Source organism: Tubulanus polymorphus, chromosome 12 (genome assembly GCF_964204645.1).
Source record: "Tubulanus polymorphus chromosome 12, tnTubPoly1.2, whole genome shotgun sequence".
In the NCBI taxonomy this organism is placed as follows: Eukaryota; Metazoa; Nemertea; class Palaeonemertea; order Tubulaniformes; family Tubulanidae; genus Tubulanus; species Tubulanus polymorphus.
Genome location: NC_134036.1, coordinates 3,485,526 through 3,507,790, shown reverse-complemented (window position 1 = coordinate 3,507,790; position 22,265 = coordinate 3,485,526). Strand labels below are relative to the sequence as shown.

General features: G+C 43.8%; 1 protein-coding gene across 1 annotated transcript in view; it reads left to right on the top strand.

Moving 5' to 3' along the window:
- Positions 1-22,265, top strand: part of LOC141913896 (transcription factor 12-like) — a 78,160-nt gene that overhangs the window by 16,613 nt on the left and 39,282 nt on the right. Inside the window, exons 5-7 of the mRNA XM_074805083.1 lie at positions 19,639-19,694; positions 20,834-20,933; positions 21,085-21,149. Of these exons, the coding sequence (XP_074661184.1) occupies positions 19,639-19,694; positions 20,834-20,933; positions 21,085-21,149 (221 nt within the window). The remainder of the gene's footprint in view (positions 1-19,638; positions 19,695-20,833; positions 20,934-21,084; positions 21,150-22,265) is intronic.

The window sequence follows — 22,265 nt, the reverse complement described above, 5'->3', positions numbered from 1 at the left end:
GGTAGCCATTCGAAATGCTTAACGTCGACGACGACGAATTTCAATTCTCGGAAATATTTCGAGTGGCTCATTTTCTTTTCGTACTTAAACAACTTATTGTACTATCGCGGGTCGTCGTCGTCGTCGTCGTGGCGCTTGGAAGGATTTCCAACGGCTAAGGACGGCGTGGCAACGTATAAACTAAGATCAGAGACAGCGTAATGGAGAGTAGAGGAGATGGGTAAGGTCCCTACGTCTCCTTGATTCCGTAGAAACTCCTTCGATTCGAACAAAATGTCGGAAACTTCTTCAAAAGAACTCCTTCGATTTTGAGAAATAGGCAATTAGATACTGAAGTTGTTCATCAGACTACACCTATATTGCCTAACAGTTGGGACCAGGATTTGTTTTTGCCCGATTAGGCGGTTACTGAATTAGCAATTGAGTTTAGGTAGTGTTAAAGATCAATATCTGCTTAAAAACAATAAATAGTTTACCGATATAAACAGTACCGATTTAGGAGCCTATTGTAGTTGGGATATAAAAGTGATGCAGACATTTCCTCGAAGCTTGAAATTTCTCCTTTAAAACTTTTTGACAACTCCTCGTATCAGATATGAATGACTGATCTGTAGAAGGCGATCTAGGTGACGATCGGCCGGGGACGACTGAAATAGGAGATGGTAAGGTCGTTAGGGAGGAGACACCGCTAATGGAATGATAATAACGAGTTTTGAGTAAATCGCCGATGAATTCTTTGTCGACCGAAATCGGATACGGCGATAATTGTTGATAGACCGTTCACTCGTCAAAACCCCGTAATTATCGGCAGTTCGTTTTACGAATTTTCTCCGAAGGCGCGATGTTGTTTTTTTTTTTTTCTTCGATGAAATCCGTTGTCTAGGAATGCGACAATGGGCGATGTTGTTAATTCAAAGATATTTCAACTAAAAGGTCAAATCCTGGTGGCAGTGACAATTTCATCTTATTCAACAGTTCCCACTTATGAGGGAAAGAGACCTCCGACCTAAAGAAAATTGAAGTGTCCAGTTCCTATGAAATGGACCTGCCAAAACTATGTTCTCGATTGTGCGGCTTAAAGAAATATCTTCCCAATACAGGGTGGTCACTTAAATGAAGATCACGGGAAAGTCGGGGAATACTCTATTCTTTAAAAAAGTTGGGGAATTTCAGGGATTTTTCTTTGAAATAATGCCAAAAATAAGTCATAGGGAAATGTGTTGATATTGCTAGATTGTGCATAAAATCAAACAGTTTCAGCGTCTTAAGTATTTCACTGCGTTAATTGATCGGATTCTTAGCAGTCAGAAGTCAGGGAAAACAACGTGTGCATGTCGGGGAATAGTCGGGGGGGGGGGGGCGGAAGTGGGTCAAATAAAAGTGACCGCCCTGAAAAAAAAACTTCCGTTAAAAACGTAGCCACTTAAACGTCGGCGCGGACCGCTGAAATAAATTTCCACCGCGTCACTCTCTTGATAAAAACTCAATCACGGCGAACTCGAGATAGTAAACGTTTAATATGATATCTCGGCGTCGTCGTCGTCGTCTCGCGAACTAAATTGATATTCTCTCCTCCAACGGAGATACGGCACACCTTTATCAAAACGGCCGCAGCTTCAGAAGAGATATAGATAGAGAGAGACCGGTGTGTTATACAGTATTACACGATTGCGACGCGGCGTTCCGTAAATGGCTATTTGCTATTATAAAGCGTCTGATAATTGCTATAGAAATTAGTCGTTTAGAGTCTCAGTGGGTCTCTCTCTCTCTCAGCGCTCGCTCGCTCGCTGTCGACCTGATCGATAATTCTTCGTCATCTGTAGTTGACGTGTTATCACTGGGGGAGCTGAACCGAGTGACTACAGGCTGCGTTCGACTAAATACCTTCTCCTCGTGCGAGCGAGCGAGGTACGGCTTCTTTATACCGACGACCGGGATCACAATCCTGCCGCTGCTGCTGCTGTCCTTCTGACATTCAATACTTGATCGCCATTCTTACCAACTTCTTTTTTTTGATCGTTGAGTCTTCACCTGACATTTTATACGAACCACATATACCAGACACTAGACGTTTGATCAGCGCGCTTTCAAAAACTGATCGTCCACACTTCACATGTGTTCAGAGTTTCACCTGAGACATGTTTAATTGAAAATGGACTACAAACACCAGATATTAGACATTTCAATATTCAGGATGGCTGCCGATACCTGGAAAACCTGAAAAACTCGGGTAAACAGAAAAACCTAGAAAACCCAGGAATTTCACCAAAGACCTGGAAAACTTAGGTTGTTTAGATAATGCTAACTCGATGAAAAATGAATAAATAAATTGTAACATTTTAAACCAGAGGGTTAATTGCGTAAAAGCATGGACAAATCAGGAAAGACTCCGGGCATTTGTAATTGGGCGGAAAGTGGCGCCACCCTGATCTGTTTATTTTCTAATTCTTCATTTTGCGTCAAATGAAGCGCATCCTCTGCATCTCAGTTTGCCGTGTACCCGTTACGCATACCGATACACTCCGCGCGGCGCGGTTTATCGCGCCGGCGTGTTAGATATTAAACACCGAACGAGGAGATACCCGTAACACCGCCAGTCCTCCGAGCGAGGGGAAGACGCCCGAGCGCGACGTTACGCGGCGAGCGCGATCGGTCGTTAACTTTTATTTCGTCGCTTTACGACGCGGCAAGTAGCGCGTTTGCGTTTTTACGATCGCCGTGGCAAGTAGCGAGTTTGTATTTTAGGTGATTACCGAGCTGTAAACCGGGGCCGCAGGACATCTGCGACAACGGATGTTTTATCGCCCGGTGTCTTACGCGAAACGGTCGTATAATTTCATAAGACGCGATCGCGAGTGATGCCTCGTCTCAACTGGGGTATGACGATTCATCGCTTTCATCACTTTCAATCGGTTTGAGATTAATTGAAAATGGTGAAAATCTTTTCTCGCTTTGAGCGCCACTGCGGGCATTATTAGCGGATTCCTTCACTATAGCCGCGATCACATGGAGACTATTTTGCCTTGACCGAATTGGCACTGATCAAGCCCAAGTAAAATTGGCCCTGCCTAATTTTGACAGCGCGTTCAAACGTTAACCACTCACTTGATACTAAACAATGCTTAAACAAAGCTAAGTAAGTCACTTCCCGAACCAGTTGCAATTCACACGCGATAATTTGTCTCGGGCCTGGTCCGACGTTTTTGGTCGGGCCAATTGCTCTTTGTTCCCGCGTGAACAGTTGTTTCGGGCCATTTTTGGCACGGGGCAAAAGTGCTAGCGCGATCGCGGCTAATCAATCAAGGACCAAACCCTATATTAACCTTGAATTGAAGATATCTGGTAAGAGAAGCCTTTTAAAAACCACGCTGACACCAGGCCCTCTTTTACCCCTCTCCCTTGAATCATGACGTTAGATAGCTTAAGAATCAAATCCGGGCTTAGATACCGGTCTTATTTCTTATCTTCGATTGTGCAACTTGTCTCAACAATGACGGGATCATTCGCGTTTTGCGTGAGATTTTACGAGCCTTAAAGATCGCTGTCGTAATCTATAATCGGAACGGATCGTTACATAACGCGAGCGCGCGCGAGCCTCGAAATCACGACGTCTCGCCGAATTCCTCTCCGGGGACCGGTCGAATCGGTTATTCGTCGTCTCATAACGACCATTATCCGACTAGAAACGGGTACGACGGCCGGTCGGACGGCGACTGGAACCGGTCGTCCCCGCGTCGATTTTTACGATGTAGTCCCTAGTATCGGTCTCGGCGGTATTGTTAGAAAGAGATATCGCGATAAAACGACGATGAAAATATATTTCGCGTCGTTCGACCGATGACGATGTCGATGTCGATGAAGTATCGTTTGTTATGAGTGAGTAATAATATCTGATCGCGTTGTGTCTCGACTTGGGTTTGTGTCATCCTCTGCGACGCTGGTGATTCAATTTTCACCGAAGCATCTTTCTAACTCGACAGATTTGACTCCGTTTTGGAGCGAGCGGAAGTGATGTACGTTCGATGGAAATCTGATGAATTTCACGAAAAATCGGAAAAACTTTTTTTATTTGTTTCCATTATTGTATGATCGAGCAGTTTTTAAGTCTTGACGGTGAATTGATCGGATTCTTAGCAGATCGAGGCAGGGAAAACTGCGTTCAGTCGGGGAACAGTTGGGGAGGAATGACCACCGTGCGCGAGTTGGCGAAGAGAAAGAAATAAACGAAGTAGTTAAGAATCGTCGAGGTGAGATAGAGATGAGTTTTGCGCGCTCGTCGTCGCTCGGGAACCAATCGGATTGTCGGTTAATTGGCAGTTGATTGCTTTTGGATCACCCTGTATTATGAGTAAGCGGCTTACGACAGTTTTTTGGATATGAGTGTATATGAGGGTTATAAGAAGCTTACCTGTGAACGCGAACTTCTCGACGAAATCGTTTTCGATGATGAGAACGATGATGGCGACGATGATGATGGCAATTTCTTCTTCTATAATGCATCAATAGACGTATGATGACTTATATGACTTATTTCTGTTTTTCCGTCGGTATTTTCTGGTTTTTAATGGTACATTTCGTTTATGAAATACGCGTAATGCAAGGATGGTATTTTCTGTATGTATACGCGCCCGGCAGCTATAGACAAAACCTGATTTGAAGAATATGCGCTAAATCTGAAGCCGGAACCCTAGTTTGGTCATTCCCGAAAGCAGGGGCTCGTCCACTATGCATTACAATGCTAGTGTAGGGATAGGTACCATTGCAGAGTCTCTCGGTGCCATCAGGTACGAATCCCTGTGAAAGAAGAAGGTGGCAGAGTCTTGCGATGTCATCAGGTACAATTCCTGCGATGGAGGAACATGGCAGAGTCTCATGATGCCATCAGGTAAAATTCCTGCGATGGAGGAACATGGCAGAGTCTCACGATGCCATCAGGTACAATTCCTGCGATGGAGGAACATGGCAGAGTCTGGCGATGCCATCAAGTTCAATTCCTGCGAGGGAGGAACATGGCAGAGTCTCACGATGCCATCAGGTACAATTCCTGCGATGGAGGAACATGGCAGAGTCTGGCGATGCCATCAGGTACAATTCCTGCGAGGGAGGAACGTGGCAGAGTCTCACGATGTCATCAGCTTCAAATCCCTGCAAGAGACGCCACTTAGTCCATCAATCCTTCTCAGAATGAGCGATATTTCTATAATATATTTAAGTGTTCGTTAGATGTTTTGTCGAGTACGTGATGAACTCAGAACATCCCGAAGCAATTCTTAAACGTAATTGACTTGATCAGCGAGAAAGTTCGTTTTCTCAGTTCGTCGCTGAACTGACCGCGGACGAAAAACTTAAATCGCGAATCGGCCGCGAAAAACGTCGGCGCGCGCGATATTGAGCCAATCGCGTTAGACGCGGAGAATTCGTCGTCACGGCGATAGCAGCGGACAGCTCAACAATGCGCGTCTGTCATCGCGCGCGGCCGTCGTCGACAACGGCGACGTGTGAACGGACGGACGGCGGATGGATGACGATTTATACGGAAATTGCGGCACTTATCGAATTACTGGATGAGGGGGAAATTATCTCGGCACGCTCGTCGTCGACGTCGACGACGTCTCGTTCTGTCAACTCATCGTCCGTCTAATAGTCAACACGACGACGCCGGAGACAACATTCTGGCGATCGGTTTCGAGGTGAAGTTAATTACGTAAACACCCGATTATCACCGGCTTCCAATGAGTACCAGTGAGTCTAACATGGGTTACTCAACAGTACCACCAGTAGATTAACGGTTACGAAATGTTATCAGAAAACCGATTAACGGTTAACTGAGATGAACAGTACCGATTTAGGAGGAGTCTACTGTCATAGGGATATGAATGCGGACGCTTCCTAGAAATTTGCAATTTTCTCCTTTGAAAACTCCTAAGGAATGACTGATCTGTAGGCACCCTGCAGGAGGACCTTAGTGGGTTAACAATGGTATCGGGAAACCAGTTCCAATGAGTGCCATTGATTACCACAATTTACCCTTGAGTAGCAGGGGTTACCTAACGGTACTAGTGAGGAGTACTACCAATACTTATGAGTAGTTACTGCTGAGTACTTAACGGTACCACCAGTGACTACTAGTCGAGCGCGAATGAGCAATCGTGGTTACAAGATCCAATAACAGCAGTTTACACGATAACAAATAAGTAAAATGTGCAGGGACGGGATCCAGAGGCCAATTTCGAAGGACTCGTTCAAATCTTTCCAAAGCACTTTGATGTAAAAAAAAGGCGATATTCAGCGTACTCTGGCGCACTGAAATGCATATGTTATCTTTGTTGAAAATATGAAGAACCAAGGGCACTCAAAAATTAGATGGACTCGCAAAAGTCTCTTAAGTGCCTCCAGATCCGCCCCTGATGCGGGTACCAGTAGTAAGCATAAGGAGGCACTACCACTAAACAGTGCCAGCCAGCGATATCTGCCGTAATCTCATAGTTTCATCAAGTTGTTACTTCGCATTCGATATTTTTAACATCGATTTTAATGAATAATGGATGCGACGATCAATTCTCACACGTGTGTCTATAGTAAAGAGATACTCTGATTCGTCGTTACGCAACTCAAATCGAAATTGTTAAAACGTGATCGTCGTAAGATGTTGATAAGGTCGGGCGAAGACGTTAATGGAACATTGATCTCGGTGAAATCGAGGCACGGGGGCGCCTCGCGGCTGGTATGTTTGATAAAAGATACCGGCGTCGTTATCTAACGGCTCGCGTATTCCCCGCTCGTACCAACCCGTCGTCGCTGCGGTCGTCGTACTGCCCGGTAATTAATAGTCGAATTAAGAAGGGTTCGTAGGTGTCGGTAATTAATCGCTAGCTTTTGAGCGTGAGTGTGTGTGTGATCTTGTCACATTGTGTAGCGAGCCTCGAGGCTTCGTCATCGACCACCGCGACTAGAATTGACCCCTTTCATTCTCGGTGCGCGCGTGTGTGTGTTATCTCGGAACCGTCCGAGCTGATCCCCTCCGGCGCGTGTGAGGGCGATCATCGGTCTGGTCGAGATTGCGTGGGACGAATGATAGATTCCTGGGTTACTAACATCTCAAGACGACCGGCTTTTCACTGTTTACTCAATGAGTAGAATCTTTAAGTGATATTTTGAAACCGATCGAAATGTCTTTTCGATATCCGTGTGGTTACAGACCAGTGAAATTTAGTTGAAGATTCCTGATTCATTTTTCGCGAGGGGAAATTAGGGAATTTAGGTTTTTTTTATGTCGAGTAGTTCATGCTGACGAGGGTGGCGCGAGTAACCTCTTGATAAAAAACGGCCTTCATTGCGGATATCTTCTGATATAGTCAGGGAAAATTGGTCGAGGGTCTGGAGAATTTTAGGTAGCTTGATCCTTAGGAACCGCGACATGGACCGGGCTATAAAAGCTTGAAGGAGATATCCAACAAGTGACCGGACTTGCAGCGCTGATCTACTAATAAGAGTTTTAGTATTGAGTGGTAGCAGGCAGTGTCGGTGTCGATGGTTGAAACGTTTCTTCACAGATTAAATCATGCCTCCACCACCGCCGCGGAATGAGGGCAAACATCTGCTGTGTTACCATGGTAACCGGAGCAGCTGCGTAGTGTTTTGCAGCGATAACACACACGGTATCGTCCTCGTCGTCGTCGGCGAGAGGACTGCAAGGATGATGATGATGATGTTGTCTTTCCCGCAGCAGCAGCAGCAGCAGCAGCAGCAGTTCTCGATATCTCCCATCGTTTTTTTTCTCTAATGCATCTGTCGCGATACCTGTGGGTAAAGAGCCAGCTGTATCAACTGGCGTCGATGCGTTCAGTGCGGCTCGGCGAGGCCTGGTTCGCAGGTGTGTGTGATCAGAGTCGTTAGTCACAGCTGTACGATAGTTTATACACGGTGTTTAATATTAATAAATCTGGTTTTTGTACTTCTCGGAACCGGCTGCCGCAATGGGTAATCGGGGATCCCACTTGTGCTGCTGTCGTCGATTCACCAGGTGGCGCTACTAGTTTCCTGGTCTTCCTTCGACTTCTTCTAAATTAGGTTATAAATGTTTATGAATTTGGAACGTTCAATCCTACTGTGCGGCAATCAAGGATTCCGCTCATGGCTATCGAGGATTTTTCACCAGGTGGCGCCATCTGTTTCCGCGGTTTTCCACGCTTCGATTCATTCTTATGCCATTAGTATGAAACGTATGTTCATGAATTTGGAACCTTCAATCCTACTGCGCGCTATCAAAGACTAAACTTGTGGCTGGCTAGTATTTCGGCAAACAAAAATGGCCACCAGTCAGCCATCTTAATTCTGATCGAGCCGATTTTTTGGACAACAGGTGTGAGTTTATGGTTATACTACCAATTATACTACCAATATCAAGGCAATGGATTTTAGCATTTTGATAAATGATGTATTAAAACCTAAAAGAAATGAAAAAGTGCTTATTTTGGCAAACATAAATGGCCACCGTTGATGCTTTCTAAAGCCAATGTTGCAGTTTTCCCCATAACCTTAATTCACCTTTCCCTCACCTTCCCGCGACCACTTCGAGCGAGCGTACAGTTTTTGAAGTGACTTATTCCCCCAGTTAAACTTCGACTCTAATCCGCGTTTGCCTCTACGTCGCGGTAAGTGCTTAACGTTGCTCGGCAACAAATCTCCGGAAATCCCGGTTAATCCGGGCAGCATTTACGCGCGTACTTTTTAGCCGTGTAGGGTTTCGAAAGATGTCCGACTGGATTTAAGTCGCGCTCGTTTAGTTGAAATCTGGTTCGCTATGTCGACTGGCACTGTCGGGATTATAGTACTCAGTTCATGTTGCGCTGTTTAAATGATTTAATGTTGAACCTGTACGAGACGCGAACTTCTTCCACGTCGCTTTGATCCCGACGGATCCGGGGCCATTCATTGGTTAATCCCTACAAATCGTGGCCACTGATAGGTTGATCCGTTCAAATTCCGGCCTTTCATTGGCCGATTACTACGGATTGCAGCCTTTCGTAGACTACGCAGGCTACGATCTGAATGACATCGATGTGGCCTTGTCTCAACGTAGTCATACTTCAGTAGATAGTTCCTAGAAAAAGAAACCACGGACTACGGCCATGGTTTAGATAAAAGACCAGTCTGAGACCATCTAAAGCCCCATCTTAGTCCTCGGGACAATCTAACAAGTTAAGACCTGTCATACAATTTAGGACCACTTGTGAAATCAGTCATTACCGGGGACCTGAGCTAGTTTCCCCAGCCACGGCTTAGATTTAAGACCAGTCTAAGACCATCTATGTTTTAGAGCTGATCTAACGACGAAGCACTGATATGCAGATTTCTTTTGATCTTAATTCGTGACTTTGTATAACTTGGCCCTGATTAGTAGGGCACAGTAGGTTGGTTCCATGCTCGGGGGCCCGGACTGTAGGCTACGCCACCCGTATTAAGAACTCTGCCAGTACGAGAAGGTGTGTGTGTTGTAAACGTGAAACTCTTGATTCGTTACAAATGAATCACTTTGTCTGCGGCTAGCGCGGAGTGAAGCGGCGATGAATTACACACACCGGTTTAAAACTATAGCCAGCTCCTCCGGTAATCAGCGGTAATCTTCCGTTTAGATATTTTACTCGGAGCGGACACCATCGTCTACGTACTCGCTCCATCTCGGAGTAGAGGAGCGATTTCTCTGCGGAGCCGGCGAGCAGAGCGAACGTAGTCGCGATGTCTAGCTAGCCGAACCGTTGTGTTTGCATTCGGAGAAAATTAGAAATGTGAACTCGATGCACAAGTCCAGAAACCGGGGTTGGGTATTAGCTCAACGGGAGGGAGTCAGTCTGATATTACGAGTGAGTTGTGGTGTGGATTATAATTACGGTTGCTGAGATTGAAATTTGAAAAATGGTGCAACAAAAGTTGCGCTTTTAATCCCTAGAATCACTGCAGTCCAACAGGGGTCTGGTTTAGGGAGCGGTGCACCTCCCACAAAATAGGGGCATATTATGAAATTACAAGGGCACTCTGAAAGAAAGCTGATCGGAAAATGTTTACTCGATTTTTGAAAGAACACAGAGGACAAGCTTAAATGAATTTAAACTTCTAGGTACCTTTTATTAGGTATCAGTTTGATATCGGTCATTTCCCCGTAAAGTTTCAGGGCAGCTTGACATTTTTAGGAGGGGGGAACCCGGTACCCTTCTTTTCGCTATCCATAAGAGTCGGAATTAGCTGATCTCTTAGAAACACCGTAATTCAGGGTTGCTGGTCAGAAACGTTTGATCCGATGGGCGAGATTTAATGTCGAAAAAACTGAGGATCTGAGTATAAAAATCCCGTTCGATCTCCCGTGAGGTTAAAGGGTTAGGAAGGAGTAAAGGTGGTGTAATTTAATTGAATACTTGTGGTTTGCCGTTGGATCGGTTTACCGGGGGGGGGGGGGGGTTGGATTAGTCTCATCAGATCTCAGCGAGGGATTCACCGTGTCGACCTCTCTCCTGCTCTTCCCGTATGCCGCTGGTTGCCGACTCGGTGCCGATATATATATATATATACCTGGCTTAAAAAGTTTTTCACCTTCTATAATGAGTCATCGTCGCTCAAACTGCGCGCATAGATCTGCAACCCCTGCCTGCAGTCTGGTATCCTATAGTTTCATGAATTGAAAGAATTCGTCTCGATAACTTCACTGATTCCGTAGATATTGTAAGTTACTAATGATGACCTTCTCACTCTCGATAACTTCAATGATTCAGTAAAATTATGATTAGTCACTAATGACGATCTTCTCATTCTCGATAACTTCAACGATTCAGTAAAATTATGATTAGTTACTAATGACGACCTTCTCATTCTCGATAACTTCAACATTTCAGTAAAATTATGATTAGTTACTAATGACGATCTTCTCATTCTCGATAACTTCAACGATTCAGTAAAATTATGATTAGTTACTAATGACGACCTTCTCATTCTCGATAACTTCAACAATTCAGTAAAATTATGATTAGTTACTAATGACGACCTTCTCATTCTCAACAACTTCAACATTTCAGTAAAATTATGATTAGTTACTCATGACGACCTACTCATTCTCGATAACTTCAACAATGATTCTGTAAAATTATGATTAGTTAGTTATGACGATCTTCTAATTCTCGATAACTTCAAGGATTCAGTAAAATTATGATTAGTTACTAATGACGACCTTCTCATTCTCGATAACTTCAACAATGATTCGGTAAATGATTAAAACTGGGTGGTCGGGATGGTGTCACCTCCATTCATATTCGACTATACTTCGTATAATCATCCGGTTTGTATAATTACGGTTAGTTGACACTGAACAGACCGGCGACGATTACCGGCAGCGCCCCCGGAGACCGATACGCCGTTCTACGCGCAGCGCCGCCGCAGCCGTACGAAACTCGATTAATAAAATTAACGCTCTCGTTAACGACGAACGACGGGCCTCGATTATTGTTTTATTAAATTACTGGTTAATCGGGCAAATCGAATCGTAACGATCATCTCGTCGTCGTCGTCGGTAGAGACTGGGAGAGAAAGTGACATATACCAGACCTGAGTCGTGTACGATTGGAAAATTGAAATAATAAAATGTTTAGTGAACACGCGAGACGTAAATTTATCAAGAGAATTATTACAGTCGGTTCCGATGACATCAAGGCTGACGTACGTTCGATTTGCTCTTTACAAGTTTACGACGAAGAAAGGCTGCTATTTGATGAACCGCAGTTTGAAAATGAACGCGCTCTCGAGTCAAGAAGTCCCGCTATAGAATTTTATATGATGAAATTTATTAAGATGGAACCACAACTTTTCGGCCTGTTTTATCCGCGGGAGGGGGGGGCGTCGGGGGTTACCTCTACCTTCCCAGGGTTACCTTTACCTTCCTGGTGTTACCTATACTTTCCCAGCATTACCTATACCTTCCTGGTATTACCTATACCTTACCAGGGTTACCTTAACCTTCCCAGCATTACCTATACCTATCCTGGGTTACCTATAACTTCCCAGCATTACCTATACCTTACCAGGGTTACCTTAACCTTCCCAGCATTACCTATACCTTCCCTGGGTTACCTATACCTTCCCAGCATTACCTATACCTTACCAGGGTTACCTTAACCTTCCCAGCATTACCTATACCTTCCCTGGGTTACCTATACCTTCCCAGCATTACCTATACCTTACCAGGGTTACCTTAACCTTCCCAGCATTACCTATACCTATCCTGGGTTACCTATAACTTCCTGGTATAACCTATACCTTACCAGGGTTACCTAAACCTTCCCAGCATTACCTATGTCTTCCCAGGGCCTATACCTTTCTGGTACCTATACCTTACCAGGGTTACCTTAACCTTCCCAGCATTACCTATACCATCCCAGGGTTACCTATTCCTTCCCAGGGTTACCTATTCCTTCCCAGGGTTACCTTACCTTCCTGGTATTACCTATACCTTACCAGGGTTACCTTAACCATCCCAGCATTACCTATACCTTTTCAGGGGTTACCTATACCTTTCTGGGGTTATCTAAACCTTCCCAGCATTGCCTATACCTCTTCGGGGTTACCTATATCTCCCTTGGGTTACCTATACCTTCCTGGGGTTACCTATACCTTCGTGTTGGTTGCAGATATACCTCGCTGGTGTTTAAATCGACCTTATAGTACTACGATACTTGTTTGCGCATTCGAGGCGATTATTTTTAATCTCTCTCGCAGTTTAGCCATCCATTTGTCTGCTCTCTAGCAGGCCGTAAAATATAGTGAACTTTTCCGCTCTCTCTCTCTCTCTCTCTCTCTCATACCAGCTATGCTTACCATACACCGCCGAGATAAGCCATACTCTATAGCGCTGCTAGATGATAAACCTGCGGCTATTCGAGGTAAACATAGCTATGACGTGTCTCACGCTCGCTCGGTCTGTACGCTGTGAAGATTTTAAAATTGATGAAGCAAAAAAAAAAAATATTTCGACGCAAATCATTGTAGGAGAATGAATGTATTTATGTATGTATGTATGCATATGAATGTCGAGTTGCAGCTGGTGCGCCGTACTGTACTGTCGTTATAGAATTGAAAATATCATATTTTTCATGAATTAAATGAATAAATTGCCGACAGAATTGAAAATTTGTTTTGGTAGAATTCGCGCGCGTCCTTGGATTCTTCTTGTATATTCCGCGTACTTTTAATTTACCTAAGCTTTTCACTTTTTTGGTGCGAATTTGACTTCACGGAAAAATAAAGCTTGATGTTACCGAGGGTCTTGTTGTTGATTACTGATTAATTTGAACAGAAATATGAAAGATGTTACCGAGGGTCTTGTTTTTGATTACTGATTAATTTGAACAGAAATATGAAAGATGTTACTGAGGGTCTTACTGTTGATTACTGATTAATTTCAACAGAAATAAATATGAAAGATGTTACTGAGGGTCTTACTGTTGATTACTGATTAATCTGAACAGAAATATGAAAGATGTTAGTGAGGGTCTTACTGTTGTTGATTACTGATTCATTTGAACATTTTCTATGAAATGTTACTGAAAAACATTCAGTTAGTTACTGATAGCAGTTTTCGAAGGTTGGCAGCCCTTGTAATGCATAGGGTTGAAAAGAGTGAAAGGGCGATGGACAGAAGAGCAGGGACACTATTAAGAGAGAGAGATATATATATATATATACAGAAGGGAATTGAAAGTGTGGGAGGGAGATTGAGGGGAGAGGAGTTTTGGCAGCCGTTGCACTGACAGTTTGATACCAGTAGTAAAACGGAATGGAGAGAGTTTACTACGTAACACCTGGTCACTATCTGAACATAGTACACACAGACTGCTACTATATAATCCTGAACACTTCAAACGCGCGCACACGCACACATGTTCAACAAGTCTTACTCCACTTGTGGCAGAAGCTGTTTAATAAAAAAAAAAAACCCCAACCTAAACTAAACCTAAGAGCTACTGTTATAAGTGATAAGAAGCAGGTGGTTTAGTGGTAAGCGCATGCCTGGTGAACACACGCCAAGGGCAGCTTGGCGCACAGGTGGTTCATCGATTAGGGTAAGTAGGTTAGTAGGCTGGGCAGGTGGTTGGCAGCAGGTGTATCAGTTCCGCGGCCCGTATGATGGTGTTTTGATTAAACTGGTTCGGATTGTTGCCAACAGATGGCAGCCCTACAGTACCAGCAGATACACTGCTGCTGGCGGTTGATAGCCTACTACTGAACTCAGTCTTTGTACGGGTTCCACGAAATATGTCGCCACTTACTGAATATGATAGTTATTTGCGATGATTTAACAGATCAGGGAAGTTCAGGAAACTTTTCTCTTAAACTCAGGGAATTTGATTTTTTGGTGTCTGGTTGTTGTAGCTAATGACATTAAAAAATCATTTAATAAGAGACAGCCCCCAAGGAGGATTATCTCCTGCATATTCGCGCATTGATATGTCGGCATTGAAAGGGTTAAACGACGGGTGAATTGCTCGCATGGCGGCGCCCCCTGTGAGCGAGCGATGGCGATATCGACGATCCTGTAACTGACACACACACGCACGCGCGCTCGTACCGCTGTATTTACCGAAACAATTACCGACAACATCCGCCGCGGACGTCCGTCCTTCAAAACATCGTTTAAACAATGAACGTCGACGTCGTCGCCGCCGGGGGAGTTCTATTGTCCCTCGCGAACAACAGACACTCGAGAGACTCGCTCGTGAGGAGCAGCAGTAGCGAGGAGCAACGCGGCCCTCGCCAGATAAAACCGTCAATTCAACCGACAATAGGCTAATCTACGGGACGTCGCTAATCGCTTCGCGATCGGAATGTAATTGAAATCATCGGGTTGGAGACGAAATGCACAGAGTTCAACGGTTATTTCAGATCAACGTGAAAATCGAGCAAATGGGGACAATTTTGAGAAATCTGTACAAAACTATGTTGAAAATTTGGAGAAAAATTTTATTCTAAGTTATTCCTAAGTTTTTGTGCACCTGAAAAGAATATGAAAAGTCCTTGGTTTTTTTTTTTCTGGATGTGAATAAGCCAAAAAGCACGAAAAGATTAATTTCAGGTTTCTTCATGGAGGCAGCCATCTTTATGGTAAATGAGCGTATATCTCCTCGGCCATCTCGATCTATAGACGATGATGTCATCTTTTCTAAGAAGGGTCTATAGATCGTTAACGCTAGAGACTATCCTGTTTTACGACGATGCGCCTGATGCTGATTTAATGGTTTCCTGCGTGTGAAGCCTTCTATAGATTAAATCATCGTACAGATATTAGCAGATTATTCTTAATGATAAAGGTTTCTATTTTAAGTTGTGGTCGGTGCGACCTTTGATTTCCCCGACACTCGACCATTCAATTCCCTGTCAAACACAGATATAAGGTGTGGACACAAACTCTCAGTGTCTGTCTATTTGTGTAGTGTGTAGTGTGTGTGGGTGTAGCGTTCGTTCGTAATTCAAGCCATTGTTTCATCATAAATTCAACCCTTTGAAATGCGAGCTCAGTTCGCGCTTCGAATTTCTAGTAATTAATCAAATCGCTCTCGACAAAAAATTGTAGCGTATAATAAATATGTCGCGTTTGCCTATGTTTGAGGTAACCCTAGATTTCGGAGGTATTTATGCATGCTTTTTGAGGTGCTCGAAATTTCTTTAATTATCGAGTGAAATGTCAGTAAATCCTTTTTAAACTACTCCAAGTTTAAGATATAGGCAATTAGAAATGTTTGTAGTTGTAGAGTAGACTACGCCTAAGTACAGTTGGAACCAGGATTTGTTTGAACCCCGATTAGGCGAGTTAAGTCCTGTAAGGGATAAAAATATGCTTACATTACTGACATAAACACTGCCTATTTAGGAGGGGTCTATAGTTATTAGAATAAGAAAGTGATGCAGGCACCTTCTCTCGAAAATTTGAATTATATCCTTGTAAACTCCTTATATCCAGGGATGACTGGTCTGTAGGGAGCCTCTGCAGTGCCACGGGACATAAAATTCGATTTTTGTCTGACAGGACAGTATGTTCCGCTCGCAGGGTAGTTCTATAGCCGGGAGAGGTTCTTTCTAGGGGGTACGGACGTTGATAATGACTGTACTCCGCCGCCGAGATGACTATACTACCGCTTGAGTGCTAGATGAATGCTAGGTTCTCCCCGAGGGTACTTTAACCGCGAGGGGGTCTTTCTCAAGGGCGTCGAAAAGAAGACCCCCCCCCGTGCGAGGGCAGTATACTACCAGCTCGATTCGTAGATGAATCTGATGATAGTTGCGTGCTGTGGCGGCTCGGGGCTTCGGTGAGGAATGATGGTATATATCTGGTTGCTGAAATCTAATAACAATGTTTATATCGGACGCTACTGAGATTCCAGTCGGTTGTTTATAGTGAATGGGAATAACATAGTTTACAGGTTTTACTACACAGGTATAAACATACTGCGCATACGTGTACACGTACATACTACCGGCGATACTTTTACTCAGGGGGCAAAAACTTTTAGTCTCGAAATTCCGGAATTTCTTCCGCTCCCGAAAATATGAAAACTATTGCGTTATTTGAATACCGATCCCCCGACGTCGCGAGTATTTAGTGTGTTCTTAAAGAAAGGGATACAACTTCTGGTCGTACTACGCTGAATAACTGCGTTAGGCGTCATTAGGGGAGAGGTGAGGGGTCAGTGCAATTGCGTACTGTAATGCTCAATGTATTTGAAAGAATGGCCGATTTTTGCTTACGGAGGGGGAGGGGGGTTGGAAAATTCAAATTCTATGCGTACGTAATAAATGAATGATCTCTTAGGGTCCTCTGAGGACTCTGAGATCTGTGCCTAGTAGGAGACCTCTTCAGGAGGGTCCTCTGAGGACTGAGATCTGTGCCTAGTAGGAGACCTCTTCAGGAGGGTCCTCTGAGGACTGAGAACTGTGCCTAGTAGGAGACCTCTACAGGAGGGTCCTCTGAGGACTGAGATCTGTGCCTAGTGGGAGACCTCTTCAGGAGGGTCCTCTAACGACTGAGGTCTGTAGGAGACCGAGGAGACGTGACAAATCGGGGTCAAGGGCGTGTTCGTACGCATCAAAGCATGACCAGTAGAGACTGATATTAATCTCGGGTCAACGAGTAAAACCCACAGTTGATGATTTAACAGTTTGTTTTCTGGCAGTATCTTCGAAGTTTTCACTAAACTTCATCATTAACAGATCATAGCTTAAAAGTGTGGGCTAAATGGAGCCATGGTCCAAGGGGAATGATTGAATCATTATGTTCTGTATGAGGGTTTGGGCTGAAGGGACCCGGGGGCTGGTTCTATATATTGGGTAATCGAAAATCGAGTTGATTCGAGTTAATGATAAAACCGGGCCCCTTAGCTCTCGGTGGTTGTACGAAATCTCGAAATATAAGAATGCGTCACCGATTGCGGGAATTTTTCAATTGCCGATTTTGAATTTTGAATTATTCGTAAACCCTAGCACGTCGCTATTGGTACATCGACTCATGACGCTCCCATTTCGTTTTCGTGAAGCTTGTGTTGTTAGATATTTGCCTAATTTTAGGTCAATTGATTCGCGTTAATGGTACTTCATACTATAACAAATACTTTCCTTTTAGTAGTGTGCGAGACTGCTCTTTTTGCCGTTTTGAGTCTTCTACTTTTTTTCTCTTTCAAATTGGACGTGCCCGCAATCGGCGGTGCATATTCGCACGCTAGTAACTCAACTCGGTTGATCGTTTCATAATCTGATGATATTCAAATTTCGTTTAACGTAGATTTGTCGAGATTGCTAGATCGCTCGCAAAATCGAGCAGTTTCCGTCCATGTCTTGGCTATTTAACTGCGTTAATTGATCGGATTCTTAGCAGATCAAGTCAGGGAAAACAATGTCAGGGAATAGTCAGGGGGAAAAGTGAGTTTCCCTGAGAAACGTCCATCATAGAAATAATTCTCTGATGTCGGAGGCGGGGGCGTAAATACCATATTCTTGCCGTTTTTGAAATTTTAGGGAGTAGTGAGTATATCGTATGAATTTTGACTGACTATGTTAGCGCTCGTAAAGCCCTCTTTAAAAGTCTATTTATCGAATATCGCGGTCAATTCCGTTTCGAGTGTTCGCAAAACCCTTTTGTGACGTGCGCGCGCATTCGCATTTTTCGTATTTCATTTTTTTAAATCATCTCCAAACACAGAAAGAAAGAGGGAGAGAGAGACTGCTCTTTTCAGTGCTATGATTTGTATTATACGGTCACGTATATATATATACGGTGAACTCTATATCGCCTGTTTTCGAGGGCGCTTTAAAACGAGATATGTATTTGTGACAGATTTTTTTTTCCCCTGGTTCGGATCGATTGTCGAACCGTCCTTCGCATGAAATATTTCGAGTCTTTTGTTGTGTTGGCATTGATATTATTATCTGCGTTTTCGATTTCCTGGTAACATTCTAATAATACGTATATATCGTTTAAAAATGCCCGGTTATCAATTGTTTCTTTTTTCGCGTTCGTCGATAAATCTGCGTTTTTGATAAAGGTCGCATGATCGTTAAAAGCATCTGTTCGGTTTTAGCCGCGATTTAGTGAAACTAAAGCCGCGTTCGTGCGAAGGTGGCGCGGGCCCTGGCCGAATTGGCACATTCCAGGCCCGTGCCTAATAAGGTAGTGCGTTCTCACATAAACCACTCGCTCGATACTAGACGGCGCTTTTTCGTAGGACCAAATTCGGCACGGATCCATTTTTTGTTGATAATTCTTCTTTTTTCGAAGAATCGTCACTATCATGATTATATTGTCGATGTAAGGAAGCGACTGTATAGAATTAGTGGTCGTTACCTCGCGAGACGACGGCGACAGAATTGATGTTTCCTTAAACATCGTCGTCTGCTAATCAATTCGCCACGCCGAGTTTACATCCGATGAACAGGTGGCGCTTTCTCACGATCTCGCTCGGTAGCGGCTTGCCTGGCGACGTCGCTTTCCCACCGAGTATTATAGCTTACTTGGTTTGAACGCATTTCCAATCAGTCAGAAATTACACTTTTAAACTTAAGAGGCCTAGGCTTTTTTCGCCATAAACATGTAAGAGTCTGAATTTTACTTATTTCTCGGATAGTCCATTGTCTTGTCATCCCCATTTTACGTTAAGCAGCAGAACACTGTTGCTTGGCTTTATAACCTAAGCACTTCCACCTGAAAAATGAAGCTTACATCGAGAAAAAGCCATGCATTATCAATTTAAACAACACCGTTACAAAATTCTTTTTCGAATAAACTCTGAAGATGGATGGAAAGATTCCACTCGACAAATATAAGAATCCACCGGATGAAATGTAAGAAAAAAGCGAAAAACAGTTTGTTTAAATCGATATTGTGGGTTTCCCCGATGATATTCATCAAAATATATCGAATATTCTCGACTGTTTGCAAGTTGAGTTAAGTTCGTTATGCGTTAAAACTGTTGAATCTACCGTATGAATTCGGTACGGAATGTTTCAGCGGATGATAAACGGACCCCTCGATTCTAGAATTCGACGATTAACTCGCCGACGATTAACGACGAATTAATGAATTGTTAATTATTTCTATCTCTCTCGTTGCAGGAGTCGATAATAATTGGAATACAAACAATGACGCCAACTCGAATTACGACCGAGGGGTAAGTAATAGATAAACTGAACGCGAGCTGAATCGCCGTTCACGTTCAGGTACATACGAGCTCATCCGTTTAAATTCGGACAGACCTTCGATGTTACCAGGGGCCAGTTGCACAGTCGTGACTTGAGTCCAAAAGTGGCCTTTAATCTTAAGACTGGTCTTAAGTTGTTAGATTAGCTATAGAACTAAGTTGGTCTTAGACTGGTCTTAGGTCTAAGCCATGACTATGCAACCGGCCCCAGGGGCAGATCTAGGGGGGATGTCAGTGTGTCCGGACCCCCTCCCCCCCTCAAATTTGAAGTGCCCTCAAAAATGTCACCCCAAAATTTTTTGGACCAAAGTTTCCACCTATGATAATTTTGTCAACGCATGAAATGACAAAATGCACCCCCTAGAATGGTGTAGAAGTATCTGAAGTACCTGGGCTCGGTTTCATAGATGTGGAAGAAAAATAGTCCCTGGGAATATTTTGAAATTCGTCAATTGTAACCATGGTTTCTCATTGTTACTACAGTGGTTGTTACCGAAATTGAGGATTTACCCCTAGGGATAACTTTGATACTGAGTCTATGAAACCGGGCCCTGGTGTTTCGTAAAAAGTGCCTTTTTTTCTCGCTAGCAATCTTTAACCAGCTTTTGACCAACTGGTTCCTGATCGTCCGCACCTTCAACTGAAACGATGAATGTCTGATGGGATCGTTGCGCGCTATAGATACTCCGGCACAAACCATGGCCGACGCATCAGCTCGGTCCGAGTTTGAATATTCTATAAAGCGTCCGTAGCTCATGTGGTCGCGCTGTGTTCTAATTGCCACAGCCGTCCCTAAATTAATGGTAATGTCTGCGATTGTATCGATGACGCTTTGATGAAATCCGGGCGTAATTGTCGGAAGCCGCGCGGCTCGTAGGGGGTTAATTACGTTATTTAACCATTAATCGCCGCGTAATCCAGTTTAAACGTAGCAGGTAGATTATTGGATTAAGAGATTATTGGATTAATAGGTTATATTGGATTAGGCGATTATTGATCTGCTGTCTGGTTGGTGTTGTTGCGCATGCATACCAGTTATCCTCGCCGTTCAAGACCCGGTTCCCCCCCCTCCTCAGGGGAATGATTTTCTCAAATTTCCTATATTTCAGATGTACAATGGCGTCAGCGGCCCACCTCCTCCCAACAGCGGATATCCGGTCAGCGATAACCTGCATCCGTTCGTCACGAACGATATGCCGAATTTAATAAGTAAGTTTTCGAAAAAATGCTTCGTAATTTCTAAATGATGAGGTATGGCGAAATTGAGTAATTCCAAGCAACAAAAAGTAAAAGTTAAAAAAGGGTAGAATTTGTCTAAGATTTTAGATAGATAATTGTTTCAATTGTTTTTTCTTCATAGGTAAAAGTTCCGATCCATTTTCGCGGTCATATCCACATTCGAGAGACGCTCCCATTAATTCACAGGTTAGTTGTTGGTTACAAGTATTACCAGCGAGATACGGTCGTACACAGGCCTTTATCCAGGGGATCTTGCAAGACTTGAACAACAAGTCCGTCAAATTTTTTTTGAGTGCCCTTTTTTGTAGATAATAGGCACACATTTCATTGCCCAGGTAGTGCCCCTAATATTGGCCTTGTAAACATCAAAGTGTCCTTAAGCGATGTGAAAAGTTCTTCAAGTTCGGCCTCTGGATCCGTCTCTGCTTAAAAGTAAGAAGTGTTAACTGTGAAGAGAACTAACAGTTGAATTCCGTGTCCTGGATATCGGGGGGGTATGTTCATCCGTAAAAACGAGAAGCGAGTTTAAAAACGTGTCGTCTTATTGTCGTTTTCCCCCGTCGACCTCGACGTCTCCCGTCTCTTCGTCGTGTGATGTCACGGGGGCCACATCTGCGCGTGAAAATCATCGCCAATTAAAATCGCTCGGTCGTTTTAGCTGCGTTTCGTCGTCGTCGGCTCGAGGCGGTTATAGGGGGCGACGAGTACGCCGGGGTAAATAATTGCTGCTCGCGCGTTAATTAACGTTTTGTTCGTTAAAAGTTTTCCGTCAAAATCGAGAATTTCGGCATCGCGGGGAAAAGTCGCTGCAGATCGAATTCGTTGTACACGGAAGTTATGCGTCTACTGAACTGGTCCTTTCTGAAACTAAGAAAATGAGATGGCTCATTTGGAGAGCATGACGCGGGTTTGAATGCTTCTTTTGGCATCTTTCTCTCGAATTTACCAAATTGTTTCCCTGTTAACCCTTTCAGTTCATCTACACCGCAATGTGGTGTATAAATCAGTAATTACTTATTATCTGTATTGAAAGATGGCAGCACCTGTGAAACATAGTGAAATATTAGTAGCTAACGATACGCCGCACCGCGGTGCGGGCGCATGAATGCGGATTCACATCTCCACCACTTACGAGTATTAATTAGTCAGTACTGAAAGGGTAAAATATGAAATACGATGCAAATATTTTGTCACATCTCACATCGAGTCGAGAGGAGACGGAGTCAGTTGGAACTATGTATCGTATTAGGTTGATATTGAACCCGAGGTGATTTCCACGTGTTTCTGTCTTGGCTCGGATGA